Here is a 12,703-nt window from a genome sequence, read left to right on the forward strand (position 1 = left end):
GGGACTGGGGCTTCTGGCCTCTGGGTCCCCAGAGGCCTGCCTCACGTTGCTGTCAGGATGTGTGGAATAAATCTTCGTTGTGACATCTAGAACCAGCAGAGACCAGTTCTTCCCATATGGTGACCCTGGGCAAATCATAGCACTCTCTGGTCCTGTTTCCTCATTCCTCAAAGTGTTAACCTAGCCCTGGCTTCCTGTCCAGTAGACTCCCCAGGCCCAGTGTTGCTGTGAAGTCACAAGCAGGTGAAGAGGGTCCATCAAACAGACCAGACAGTCACCCCCCCCCCCAAAGAGACTCCAACAGGGCAAATTGCCACATGCAGGCCCAGAAGCTTGGACCAGCTGAGTGTTGGCATATGAGAATGTGGGCCCAGTATTGCCAGATCCGCTAATCTTTCAAAAAGAAGCAAAAAAACCTGGAGTTTATGCCAAGTTTCCTGTTTTTAAATGTTGGCAACCAGCTTAAAAACACTGAGAAAGCAAGCATTGTGCAAGCCCCCCAAAATGTCTAGAAGTCAGATGTACCCCCCAGGCAGGACTGCCATGTGCCGCGCCACTCCAGAGGGCACCATTCCCTTTGTGGTGCACAGCCCACACAACTGTACATGGGCCTTTGGCCAGGGCCTCCCCATTGTAAACTCTGCCCTATACTCTATCTCTGCTAGTTCCTTTGGTGGCTTTGGCAAAGAGTGTGGAGGAGAGAACTTTCGTTCTCTTGCACAGGGAAGTTATTAGGAAAAAAAAAAGACGTTTGAATGCAGCTGGTGAGATGGGTTGGGGAGAGGACAAGAAATGGCAGAGGGAGGCATCCAGAGGGGTCTGTATTGCTTCAGGGATCAGAAGGAGGTGAGAGAGTGACACCAGGGCTGAGTCTCCCACAGGAAGGAGTATGAGTTATTCTGGGGCCTGGTGACCACACCTGGAAATAGATTCCCTAGTGAGTTTGGGGCAGAGGCTGACGAAATTGCTACTTGTGGGACATCCTGATATTGACAAAGGGTGTTATCCTGTGTGACCCTCACACAGGCTTCAGAGACAAGGTTTAGTATTCCTATCTTGCAGAGGCTCAGTGAAGTCTACTTGCTGGCCCAAGGCCATACTGGGTCTAAGTGATCTTTGATCTTGCTCTCTCTGCTGGAGACAGGCTCTTTCTTGAGAGAAAGAGTCATTGCCCTGACCCCACCCCCCCTTAGTTCTCAGGATGTGGGAACTGTCACATTTCTCAGCAGATCCCTCCTGAAAGTTCAATTCTGGGCCTTGGTGGTGAGTCCTGAACTCCCACCATACTTAGGTCCCCCAGAGTATAGGACTTAGATCCCCACATGTCCCCCTTCCCTCATTATGGTTGCTGTTGGGGGCCCAGGAGTCAGATAGATCCAGGTTCTGGTCCAGGCTTTCCCATTTACCAGCCCCAGGACTCTGGGTAAGTTGCTTTCCCTCTGTGCCTCAGTTTCCTCTTCTATATCATGGGGTCACAACAGCTGTCTCAAAGGGTTGTCTGGAGGATTGGTGAGGGAGCCCAGCCTAGCCAAGCACAGCACATAGTATTGCTTGGTCTGTGATAGCCCCTCAGACAAGCTCCTCTAAGTCCCTTCTTGTAGAGGATTAGGGTGAGCCAGAGAGCTGAGTCTCCCAGCCTCCCAACTTTCCAGCCTTCCTGGGTTGAACTTTTTCTGAATTTTCAAGTTCCAGATGTGGTAATGTTCCTTGCAGTCACAAAGCAAGTATGGAGGCCTGTTGGGAGTTTGTGTCAGGATAGACAGCTAACGGAAAGACTGGCTGCCTGATGGGGAATAAAACAACATTTACTGAACATCTGCTATGTATTGTATCCATGCTGGCTCCCCACATATTACTGACATAACCTGTTGGTAAGACCAAGTTTACCATGATAAGGGATAATACCACTTCTCAAAGCTTTGGCACGATTCAGAGTGGGGAGGCAAGGTCAATATTTGTTGAGAATTGAAAGTTTGTTTTAAGGCAGGTCCTTTAGTATGGGGAGGGAGGTGGAAGAGGGAGCCTTGACTGGGATTGGGTAAGAATCATGATACAACAGTTTGTTGGTGGAAACAGAAGATAAGGATTTTGTGCACAGAGATTCAAAGAATCAGAGGCACACACTCTGTTGATGGTTTCCCTTGAACAGTCGAGCAGTCTTTCAGGAAGTTCCTGTAATGAACAATCAAGCCATTTGCTTGAGCTGGTCAGTCTGGGAAGAGTAAGAAGAAAAAACGCTAATGAAGACAGTGGAATTGCAAGGTGAAGTTAGTGCAGACCATAAGATGTGGTTCCAGGCTTTCAGTGTCCAGGCTAAACATGGGGTAGAAGGATCTGATTGTCGGTGGGTGCTTTGTGTACTGGGATGTAGGGATTACAGGCCCTGTCACAGATGAGAAAGCAAAGGGGCCACTGGTCCAAAACCACACAGCAGGATTGCAGCCAGTGGGGATTGAAACCTGGGCAATTGCTTCTAAAGCCAGTGAGCGTGCATGGAGGGAAGGGGTTCAGGTCCTCAGGTCTTGTGGTAAATTGGGGCCTGGATGAAAGGGAGAGACAATCTAGGGATGGAAGAAGGAGGTGTTAACTTGGAGGGGTCAGGTGCACATGGAAGGGAATGGGTTCAGTTTGACCTTGTGGCCTCGGAAGCACTTGAAGGTTATAAGGAGAGGGGAGGGCAATCGTCCTCAGTGGGGCCTACTGTATCCCAGGCCTGAGCCAGCCCCCCTAGATGCCTCACTTAGATGAGGAAACTGCTCAGATGTTTCCTCTGAGATGAAAGGGCATGTCCAGGCTCACACAGCTGCCGGTGGCAGAGCTGGGGTTCGAGCCTAGGTCTGAGGACTTTGAAACCTACACTCAGCCCCACACCTGCCTGGAATTTTCTTTTTTGCAGCTGGGAGGTGGCTGGAGGAGGCCAGACTTTGAGCCTTTCCAGCAAAGAACAGGCAGAGAAAAGTAGTCCTCTCTGTCAGGCTACTCTCTGAAACCTTCGTCCCCATCACCATGGATCCAGCTGGTGTGAAGAATACTGACTCTTGTCATGGAGGGGGCAGCGAGACCCCAGGCCAGAGCCCAGAGGCTCTGCCTCTGCCTTGCAGACATTCAGAGTTTATCCTTCAGTGAACTGAAGGTCTCTGACAGACATTCAAGGTGACTGTCTGACTGGCTAGCTAGCTAGTTTAGCTTGTCTGAACAGACAAGTCTTCTGAGAGACAGCCAGACCAATGACTTACCAGCTGGTGGACATGAGTTGGCCTGTGCGTGGCCAGCCATGTAACCAACTGACAGACACACAGACCCCTTGCCTGCCACTCTAGGGGCGTGGGCTCCAGCCCTGGGAACCACCTGGCCTACCTAAAGCCCCCAAACCTGGTTGCTCACCTGGGAGAGAAACAGACTCCAATTTTTTCCTGGAGCCTGACTTCCTGCCTCTCCCCTCATTCCCACAGGATACCCAGTCCCAGCCCAGGTTCAACTCCACAGCTGCCCGCTCTTCTGTCAGGGATGACCCCTGACAAAGTTTTCACCGGATGGGAAGGTCCTCAGAGATATCACATGATGAGGACCTACTTTCCTGGTCTCAGGATCCTCCTGTCGAGTGGAGCTTTGTCCTTATTCACAGAGTTGGACTGTTTCCTGCCAGCTCATTCAGAGGCCTCAGCCCACAGGAAGAGCTTGGAGAGGTCTGGCTACCTGCCTGACCAGCCCCGTTCAGTGTTCAGTGATCAACTGACCACCCTGCGCACTAACTGGTGGCTGCTTTCAGATCCCAGGGGCCACAGCTTCCCTCTACTAGACCACAGGAAGGTGGAACATTCTAAGCTGGTCCACTGATCTTCTGTCCCCCTCCCTCATCCATATCCTGGACTTCTTTCAGAGCTGGGGCTCCTGGTCAGCGACTTCTGCCCGCCCCCCAACTCAGCTCCAGCCTCATCATCTGGCTGGCCTGACCCCTTGATGTTATTGGGTGGGCACTGGCCTGGTGGCCTGGTTAGGCTTGGTTGGGCTCAGACAGAGAAGAGCATCTCCCCCTCATCCATACTGTGCAAGGAACATGGAGTGATGTTGAGGTTAACACCTGGGCTTGAGTCCCTGCACCAGCATTAATCAGCAGAGCTAGCTACTGCTGAGCCTCTGTCCTCGTCAGATACAGAGATAACGAAAGCACCAAAGGCACAGAGCTATGGAGAGGTTTGCATGCATGTGAAGGCTGAGTTGCATGTAAAGTGTGTAGCCCAGAATCTCTGCTGTAGTAGGTGACCGTCTATGCTGGGGAGTGGAACCAGGGCTTGCAAACGTCCTATCAGCCTCCTCTGGGCAAGTTCACCTGGAGCCCCTCACCTCCTTTTCTCCTCGGTGACCTCCGCAGAGCCCATCCCACCCCCGCTTCACTGGGCCAGCCCCTTATCTCCTCCCGGTCAGGTGTCACTTTTGTTTCAATATCTCCTTGTTTCCTCTGAATACTTACATCCCCCATCGGGACTCCTCCCCAGCCACACACACTTTCATTTCCTCAAATTCCTCAAGCTATCTGAATAGACATTTCTCCAAAGAAGATAAACAAATGGCCAAGAAGTAAGTGAAAAGACTCAACATCATTAGTCATTAGGGAAATGTTAATCAAAACCATACAAGATATCACTTCATGCCCACTACGATGGCTATCCTCAAAGAGACATGATAGTAAGTCTTAACAAGGATGTGGAGAAATTAGAACCATCCTATGCTGAGGGTGGGAGTATAAAACAGCGCAGTCACTTCGGAAAACAGTTTGGTAGTTTCTTAAAAAGTTGAACAGAGTTGCCACATGACCCAGGAATTCCGCTCCTGGCTACATACCCAAGGGAACTGAGAACACATGTTGACACAAAAATGTGTACGATATATGAATGTTCACAACACCTGATACAATCCAGATGTCCTTCAACAGATGAATGGATAAACAAAATGCGATTTACATCCACAAAATAGAATGTTGTCCAGCCATAAAAAGAAAGGAGGTACTCATAAGTGCAACAACATGGAGGCACCTTACACATTACGCTACGTGAAAGCAGCAAGGCGCAAAATAATTACATATTGTACTATTTTGTGTATATGAATTTATATGAAATATCCAGAATAGGCAAACCCAGAGAGCCAGAAAATAGATTAGTGGTTGCCAGGAGCTGGAGGGGAGGCAGGACTGCTAACAGGTATGTGGTTCTTTATCGGGATGATGAAAACGTTCTGGAATTAGTGGTGATGATGTATAGCTTTTTGAATATACCAAAAAGCACTGAATTGTGTACTTTAAAAGGGTGAGTTTTATGGTATATGAGTTATATCCCAATTAAAAAGAAATTCCTCAGGCTCTCAGGTACCTCGTGTGAGGAGCACAAACCCTTGGCTGTGGTGCTTCCAGGCCTCTGTAGCCCCTCCCTGATTCTGCCTTCTGGGTCTGGAGATGGAGAGTCCCTACCCCCCTACCTGGGTCAGAGGTGTCCTGAGTCCATTTCCAGACTCTAGAAGGAGCTTGTTGAATGAGGGGAAACTCCTGCCAGGTTGAGAAACATAAGAAACAATGGAGGAGGCTTCCGCAGGAAGTGGGGCCCCAAGAAAGGAGGAAGGCCAAGGTGGTGGGGGTTTCCATCTAGGTGGAGGCATGGAGTTTCCCAAGGCTGGACTTCAAGCTCCTCACTGAGATTAAACATCAGGAGGGGCGCCTGGGCTCAGGTCATGATCTCATGGTTTGTGGGTCAGAGCCCTGCGTCGGGCTCTGTGCTGACAGCTCAGAGCCTGGAGCCTGCTTCAGATTCTGTGTCTCCCTCTCTCTGCCCCTCCCCTGCTTGCACTCTCTCTCTCTCAAAAATAAATAAACATTAAAAAATTAAAAAACAAAACAAAAGAACGTCAGGAGGCCCCAGGAGATGCCCTTGTGGGGGTTCAGCTTTCCTCTCACTGCAGTGAGTAAAATGCTGACATGTTACCGGTTTCCGTGGAAAAACCCAGACATGCCTGATGGGGCCAAGGGTCCAGGTTCTAACCATAGCTCTGCTTCCTGAGTCATCACAACACTTGGGGAGTTCAGTTTGTCCAGGGTGAGGGAGGTAGTTAAATGGGATGACCTCTGAGGGCCATTTCTGCACCAACTAGCAATATGGTTTGATTCATGAGTTAGAGATTGGGCTAGTTAGCTCTATGATTACATGCAGGGTAGTGCCCTGTGGGGGTGTTGGTAACTGTTTTGAACTACTCCCAGGAAAAGCCTTTACCTGACCGTGGACCAAGCCTTGACCCTGCACCTGACCCTGAACCTGTGATCCCACACCGAGCCAGACAGACCCACAGCCGCTCAGCCTCTATGAGCACCAATGCCTCACAGCTGCAGGCCCAAGGGGGTCTAAGTCTGCACATTCTTACTCCTGGAGACCTTGCTTGAAACTTATGTAGTGTGGCCAGCAATGCCTCCCTAGAAGGAAGGTTTATGCTGGGAAAGGAATGAAGTCACTGTGAGATAGGTGGTTCCTGTTAGGATCTGGCCAGCATGGGCACGTGGGGCACATACCCTCTTAGGAAGGGCCCTCCCATCACTGGGACTCAGGGAGGCTGAAGGTGCTCAGACTCTCAGATTCTCACCAACGCCTGGAATACCTTGGGCGACCTGAGTCAGGGACATCCTCTGGGATTCCATCTCTACCCTCACCTCCTGGATGTCTGTCCCACAGGTCCAGTGGGTGAGGAGCCCCGGATGTCAGACAAGGACACCAAGGCCATGATGAGCACAGAAGACATACCTGAAGGCAAGGCCAGCCCAAACTCTCAGGACTTGCAACGAAGTGTGTTCTATAGCATCAAGGTATCTCTCAGGGCCTGCCAGGAGCAGGGGTGTCCGGACCTGGCAAAGAAGGCCGTGTAACTCCAAGCAAGCTGCTGCTTTTCTCTGAGTCTCAGTTTCCTCGTCTGTAGAATGGGTGGCTGTGAGAATCAAAGGGACAATCTACCAAAGCATTTAGCTTAGTTTTGGGCATGTGTTCCCTCCTTCCTGAGAAGAAACAAGGGCTGCCCCGGAGGCAGTGGGGCACCAGTCTCCTTGCCTCCCCATGTCCCTGCAAGGAAAGAGAGGGACCCCAGAGATTCTATCTGTATGAATATCGGGGAGCTCTGGCTCCACCAAGGGCAGCCCTAAAAATGCAAGTGACCCCTGGGTGCCGGGGCCTGTGCCGAGTGACGTCTTGTTTAGTCCTCACAGTCACCCTGAGTGGCAGGGATGTTGTCCTTGCTGTGTGCAAGAGGAAACCAAGACTCAGGAACAGAGAGACTGTTTTTAAGCTCTGGAATAAACACCCTTCTTTGAAGCAAGTTTTCCTTCTCCTGGGAATACTGCCAGTTCACCAGGAGGGAGGCCAGACGTTTAGGGTGGAGTTGGGTGGGGTGGGCAGTTTGGGGATTCGGTGTGTGCACATGGTCTCCCAGAGGAGCTCTAAGGGGAGAACCAGGTGGAGTGAGCAGGGAAGGATCCGGGAGAACTTCCTGGAGAAAGGCGACAGGGTGGTGGAATAGGGAGGACGGTCCAGTCTAGCCCAGGTGGGCTCTGAGGGTCAGAGTGACTCCCATCATTCTTGGCCCCACAAAGACCCTACTCTCAGTCATGTGGGTCTGAGGTGCACCCAGGACAGCTTGTGTAGTTTTTAGGCCTGTGTGAGAAGCCATGGGCTACTCCAATAACTCTCTCTCTCTTTCTCTCGCCCCTCTTGTTCTTGGCCCTCCCACCCTTACTCTCTCTCTCTCCTGTGTGTCTATCTCCTCTGACTCTATTTCCCCATCTTTATTCCTTGCTCCTCCCTTCCCCCAACTCCGTCTCTGTCTCCCAACCACCACCCTCTCTAACTGCATCCCCACCTGTCTCCCTGCTGCCCCGCCGGCTGCCACCGCCTTGGCCCCTCCGGCAGTTCTTCGTCCTGTGCCACAGCCTGCTGCAGCTGGCACAGCTCATGATCTCCGGCTACCTCAAGAGCTCCATCTCCACAGTGGAGAAGCGCTTCGGCCTCTCCAGTCAGACCTCAGGGCTGCTGGCTGCCTTCAATGAGGTACTGGCCCTGGAGCAGTCACAGGGGTGGGCGTTGAGGGCGACTCTCACCTGGCCTCCTCATCCTCCTCTCTCACCACCCTGACATAGGCCCTTCCCCTCCTGGTGCCCACAGGCGACCCCATTACAGCTTCCTCCCCTAAGATTTTCTCCTCAGCCAGCTCCTTCCTCATGTTCCGGTAGAGAAACTGACCTCTGCCTCCCTGTAGCGTCAGAGCACTGGCAGTCCTGCCCTCAGGGGCACTCTAACGGGGGGTATGGGGTATTTTAGAGCTAGTCAGAATTCCCGTGTCCACCCACTCTCCCTTTGGTTCCTTTACCTTTCCAGGGACCTGGCTGTTGCCTGTCCCAGGAAGGACTCAGAGGAAGTCACTTCAATAGTAGAGGGAGAGATTTAAATTAGATCAAAGGCAGAACTGTGGACCAGTGGGTGGTGGGGGAAGGGAGCCATATCATGGGATGAGTGTCTCCTCAGAGTTGCCCAGAGATCCACAAGTCTGGGGCCGACAGCCAAGCGATGAGGAGGGGACAAGCTACTTTGGGGGGATTTAGAGATCAGGGTCCAGCTGTGCCCCAGCCCCCCCCTCCACCAGATGTTTTCCACCTCAGAGAAGGGCCACTGTCCACAGTACCCTTTCTCCCCTCCCCACAGCAGATTTCTGTGCAGTTGTCTCCCCCTGGGGTGATGTGTCACATTCAACCCAAGGCCTGCCGACTACACGGCACCCTCAGATATCTCTCAGACCCCACCTCCAGATGTCAGAGGTGGGAAGGAAAGGTCACTACCTAGCTCTGGGACCTTAGGGAAGCCACTCCACCACTCACCCCGCCCCCCCAACCCCCCAGAGCCTCAGTGTCCTGTCTATAAAATGGAGAGTGGCTACCTTCTCAGACTTGGTCCACCTACCAACTCTCTTGCAGATACTGCCTCAGCACCGCCCCCCCCCCCCCCCCACCAGCAGCGAGGAGCCTGGGGCTCAGGGCGAGTGTCACAGCCAAAAAGCAATGGTCAGCACATTTCAGCTTCTGGTCGTAGAGCCTGCCCCATCGCTGCAAGCTCTCAAGTCCCCTCCAGTGCCCACATCCTAAGTTTTTTATTCTAAGGCTTGAAATTCCAAGAAATTCTTAGTCCTCTGGCTTTAGATTTTATTTGTTTGCCTCAATTGTGATATCCCAGAAACTTAACAACCCTTTCCTTAACTGTCCCCCCTCTTCCGTGTTCTAACATGGGGTCCAACCCATTTTCCAGAATGAAATTGAACTGCTAGCCTTGTCCGCTCTGCCCTCATTTCTCTCCCCTAATGGGACAGTGGGGACCCTCCTAGGGGGACCCAGAATCTGCATAAGAGGGGCCCAGATGATTCTCATTCAGCCAGCTAGTCCTTTATTCGGATGGGAACCCCAGATTGGTGACAGAAGTGAGGGTGGTGCTGGCCTCTGGCAGCTCTGCTCCATTCGAATGGGTCCCCTCATCCCTCGGCAGGTGGGAAACACAGCCCTGATTGTGTTTGTGAGCTACTTTGGCAGCCGAGTCCACCGGCCCCGACTGATCGGCTATGGGGCTGTCCTTGTGGCCCTGGCAGGCCTGCTCATGAGTCTCCCACACTTCATCTCGGAGCCATACCGCCACGACCGTGCCAGCCCCGGTAAGACCAGGAAGGGCTGGGCTGGAGATGTACGTGAGGAGCCACATTACCATGCACCAGGGCCCATCCCCAGGCCTGTTGGTCAGAACGGGCATTTTCTGTTCCTCTCCACTCTCTCAGTCCCAGTCCGGGTGGGTCCTTCTGGCAGTCCTGGAGAGTGGGGTTGTCTTGGGATGGAGGGCTGAAACCCTCTGGTCATCTCTTAGTGAGGGCCTGCTTGTATGTCACTGTATTTTTGAGGTGGGGTGAATTACAACACAGCCTCCGTCAGGGCCTGGCACGTAGTAAGTCCTCGGGAAATGTTTGCGAAATAGTAATAACGGTGTCACATACCACTTATGGTGTACCAGACACTGTTCTGAGTATTTAGGTGTATTCATGCATTTATTTTAAATTTTTTTTTTCAACGTTTATTTATTTTTGGGACAGAGAGAGACAGAGCATGAACGGGGGAGGGGCAGAGAGAGAGGGAGACACAGAATCGGAAACAGGCTCCAGGCTCTGAGCCATCAGCCCAGAGCCTGACGCGGGGCTCGAACTCACGGACCGCGAGATCGTGACCTGGCTGAAGTCGGACGCTTAACTGACTGCGCCACCCAGGCGCCCCTTCATGCACTTATTTAGTCCTCACAAGAAGCCAAGATGTTAATGAAAGAATGAATGAGTGAATGAACAAATTAAAAAATGAAAGAATTTTAGAGAGGAGTAGTGAAGCCCCTGTTTAGCCCAGTGAGATTTTGTTGAGGGCCTATTGAACAGATAGATGCCCATCCCTTGGAGAACAACCTAAGAAGCCTGAGCTTTATTCCTTCTCTCTCCCATCCACCCATGTATTTACCCATCGATCCCTTCACCCATCTACCCATCAATCCATTCACCCATCTATCTACCTATCAATCCATTCACCCATCTATCTACCCTTCGATCCATTCACCCATCTAACTACCCACCCATCTATCCACCCTTCCATCTATCCATCTATCCATCTATCCATCATCCATCCATCCATCCATCCAGTGATCCACCCAAGAAACCCTTCGTGCTGCAGACTTTGTGTCAGGCCCTCTCAGGGGACTCAGTATTGCCTCCAGGGGGTTCCCAGTCTGGGACAGGAGACGGGCAAAGAAAAACCCTACAGTGTGTCCCTTGTGTGAGAAGGGAAGCACAGGGACTGAAGGAGCCCATGCCCCAGCCTAGCATCATGGAAGGCTTCCAGGGGAGGAGTGTCTCAAAGAGCATTCTTCCTCCCTCCCTCCCTCCCCTGCCTTCTCATCAGCTCACATCCTGGGGCTCCCACTCTGTAGCACCAGCCCTAGGAAAGAGTCCAACTCCTTGGGAGTCAGCCAGAGAGAGCCACTAGAGCCCTGAGTGGACTGCAGTGTGGGGGAAGGAGGGCATTTCGAGTGGAAGGAACCACAAGGGCAATGGCAAGGGAAGTAGAGAAGTAGATAGCGTGCATGAAGAGCTCAGAGCTGTTATCTAGGCCTGAGTGGAAAGCGGTCAAGAGGCTTGATTGGAAGGCTGAAAAAAAAAATTTCTGTGTCCAGAATTTCCACTTTCACAGAGCTTTTTCTGTACAGGGTCATACACGTTCTTCTTCATCCTCCCTGCCATACAATACCCCTCTGCCACAGGAGCCCTGTGAAACCCTGAGTAAAGCCTTCTCCTGCCTGAGCCTCAGTCTTCGATGAGAGACTAGGCTCAGTGACCTCTGAGCCCCCTCCTGCTCTGGTATTCCAGGCTATTTCATTCACTCATTCTTCACCCAACATTAATTAATTTATTTTTATTTTTTTTATTTATTTTTTTATTTATATATGAAATTTATTGTCAAATTGGTTTCCATACAACACCCAGTGCTCATCCCAAAAGGTGCCCTCCTCAATGCCCATCACCCACCCTCTCCTCCCTCCCACCCCCCATCAACCCTTAGTTTGTTCTCAGTTCTCAACAGTCTCTTATGCTTTGGCTCTCTCCCACTCTAACCTCTTTTTTTTTTTTTTCCTTCCCCTCCCCCATGGGTTCCTGTTAAGTTTCTCAGGATCCACATAAGAGTGAAACCATATGGTATCTGTCTTTCTCTGTATGGCTTATTTCACTTAGCATCACACTCTCCAGTTCCATCCACGTTGCTACAAAAGGCCATATTTCATTTTTTCTCATTGCCACGTAGTATTCCATTGTGTCTATAAACCACAATTTCTTTATCCATTCATCAGTTGATGGACATTTAGGCTCTTTCCATCATTTGGCTATTGTTGAGAGTGCTGCTATGAACATTGGGGTACAAGTGCCCCTATGCATCAGTACTCCTGTGTCCCTTGGATAAATTCCTAGCAGTGCTATTGCTGGGTCATAGGGTAGGTCTATTTTTAATTTTCTGAGGAACCTCCACACTGCTTTCCAGAGCGGCTGCACCAATTTGCACTCCCACCAACAGTGCAAGAGGGTTCCCATTTCTCCACATCCTCTCCAGCATCTCTAGTCTCCTGATTTGTTCATTTTGGCCACTCTGACTGGCATGAGGTGATACCTGAGTGTGGTTTTGATTTGTATTTCCCTGATAAGGAGCGACGCTGAACATCTTTTCATGTGCCTGTTGGCCATCCGGATGTCTTCTTTAGAGAAGTGTCTATTCATGTTTTCTGCCCATTTCTTCACTGGGTTATTTGCTTTTCGGGTGTGGAGTTTGGTGAGCTCTTTATAGATTTTGGATACTAGCCCTTTGTCCGATATGTCATTTGCAAATATCTTTTCCCATTCCGTTGGTTGCCTTTTAGTTTTGTTGGTTGTTTCCTTTGCTGTGCAGAAGCTTTTCATCTTCATAAGGTCCCAGTAATTCACTTTTGCTTTTAATTCCCTTGCCTTTGGGGATGTGTCGAGTAAGAGATTGCTACGGCTGAGGTCAGAGAGGTCTTTTCCTGCTTTCTCCTCTAAGGTTTTGATGGTTTCCTGTCTCACATTCAGGTCCTTTATCCATTTTGAG

At 50.9% G+C, this 12,703-nt stretch overlaps 1 protein-coding gene across 8 annotated transcripts in view; it reads left to right on the forward strand.

Annotated features, from left to right (window-relative positions):
- Positions 1-12,703, forward strand: part of SLCO2B1 (solute carrier organic anion transporter family member 2B1) — a 63,066-nt gene that overhangs the window by 5,816 nt on the left and 44,547 nt on the right. For 7 of the 8 annotated variants that reach the window (XM_086678327.1, XM_086678324.1, XM_086678325.1 and 4 more), the window contains exons 2-4: positions 6,711-6,841; positions 7,935-8,072; positions 9,555-9,717. In XM_086678327.1, coding sequence (XP_086534453.1) covers positions 6,711-6,841; positions 7,935-8,072; positions 9,555-9,717 — 432 coding nt within the window. Of the gene's footprint in view, positions 1-3,452; positions 5,199-6,710; positions 6,842-7,934; positions 8,073-9,554; positions 9,718-12,703 lie in introns of all 8 variants that reach the window. The other variant, XM_086678322.1, reaches the window with a different exon arrangement.

The sequence above is a fragment of the Puma concolor genome, chromosome D1 (assembly GCF_028749965.1).
Source record: "Puma concolor isolate L17-30 chromosome D1, mPumCon1.1.hap2, whole genome shotgun sequence".
NCBI lineage: Eukaryota > Metazoa > Chordata > Mammalia > Carnivora > Felidae > Puma > Puma concolor.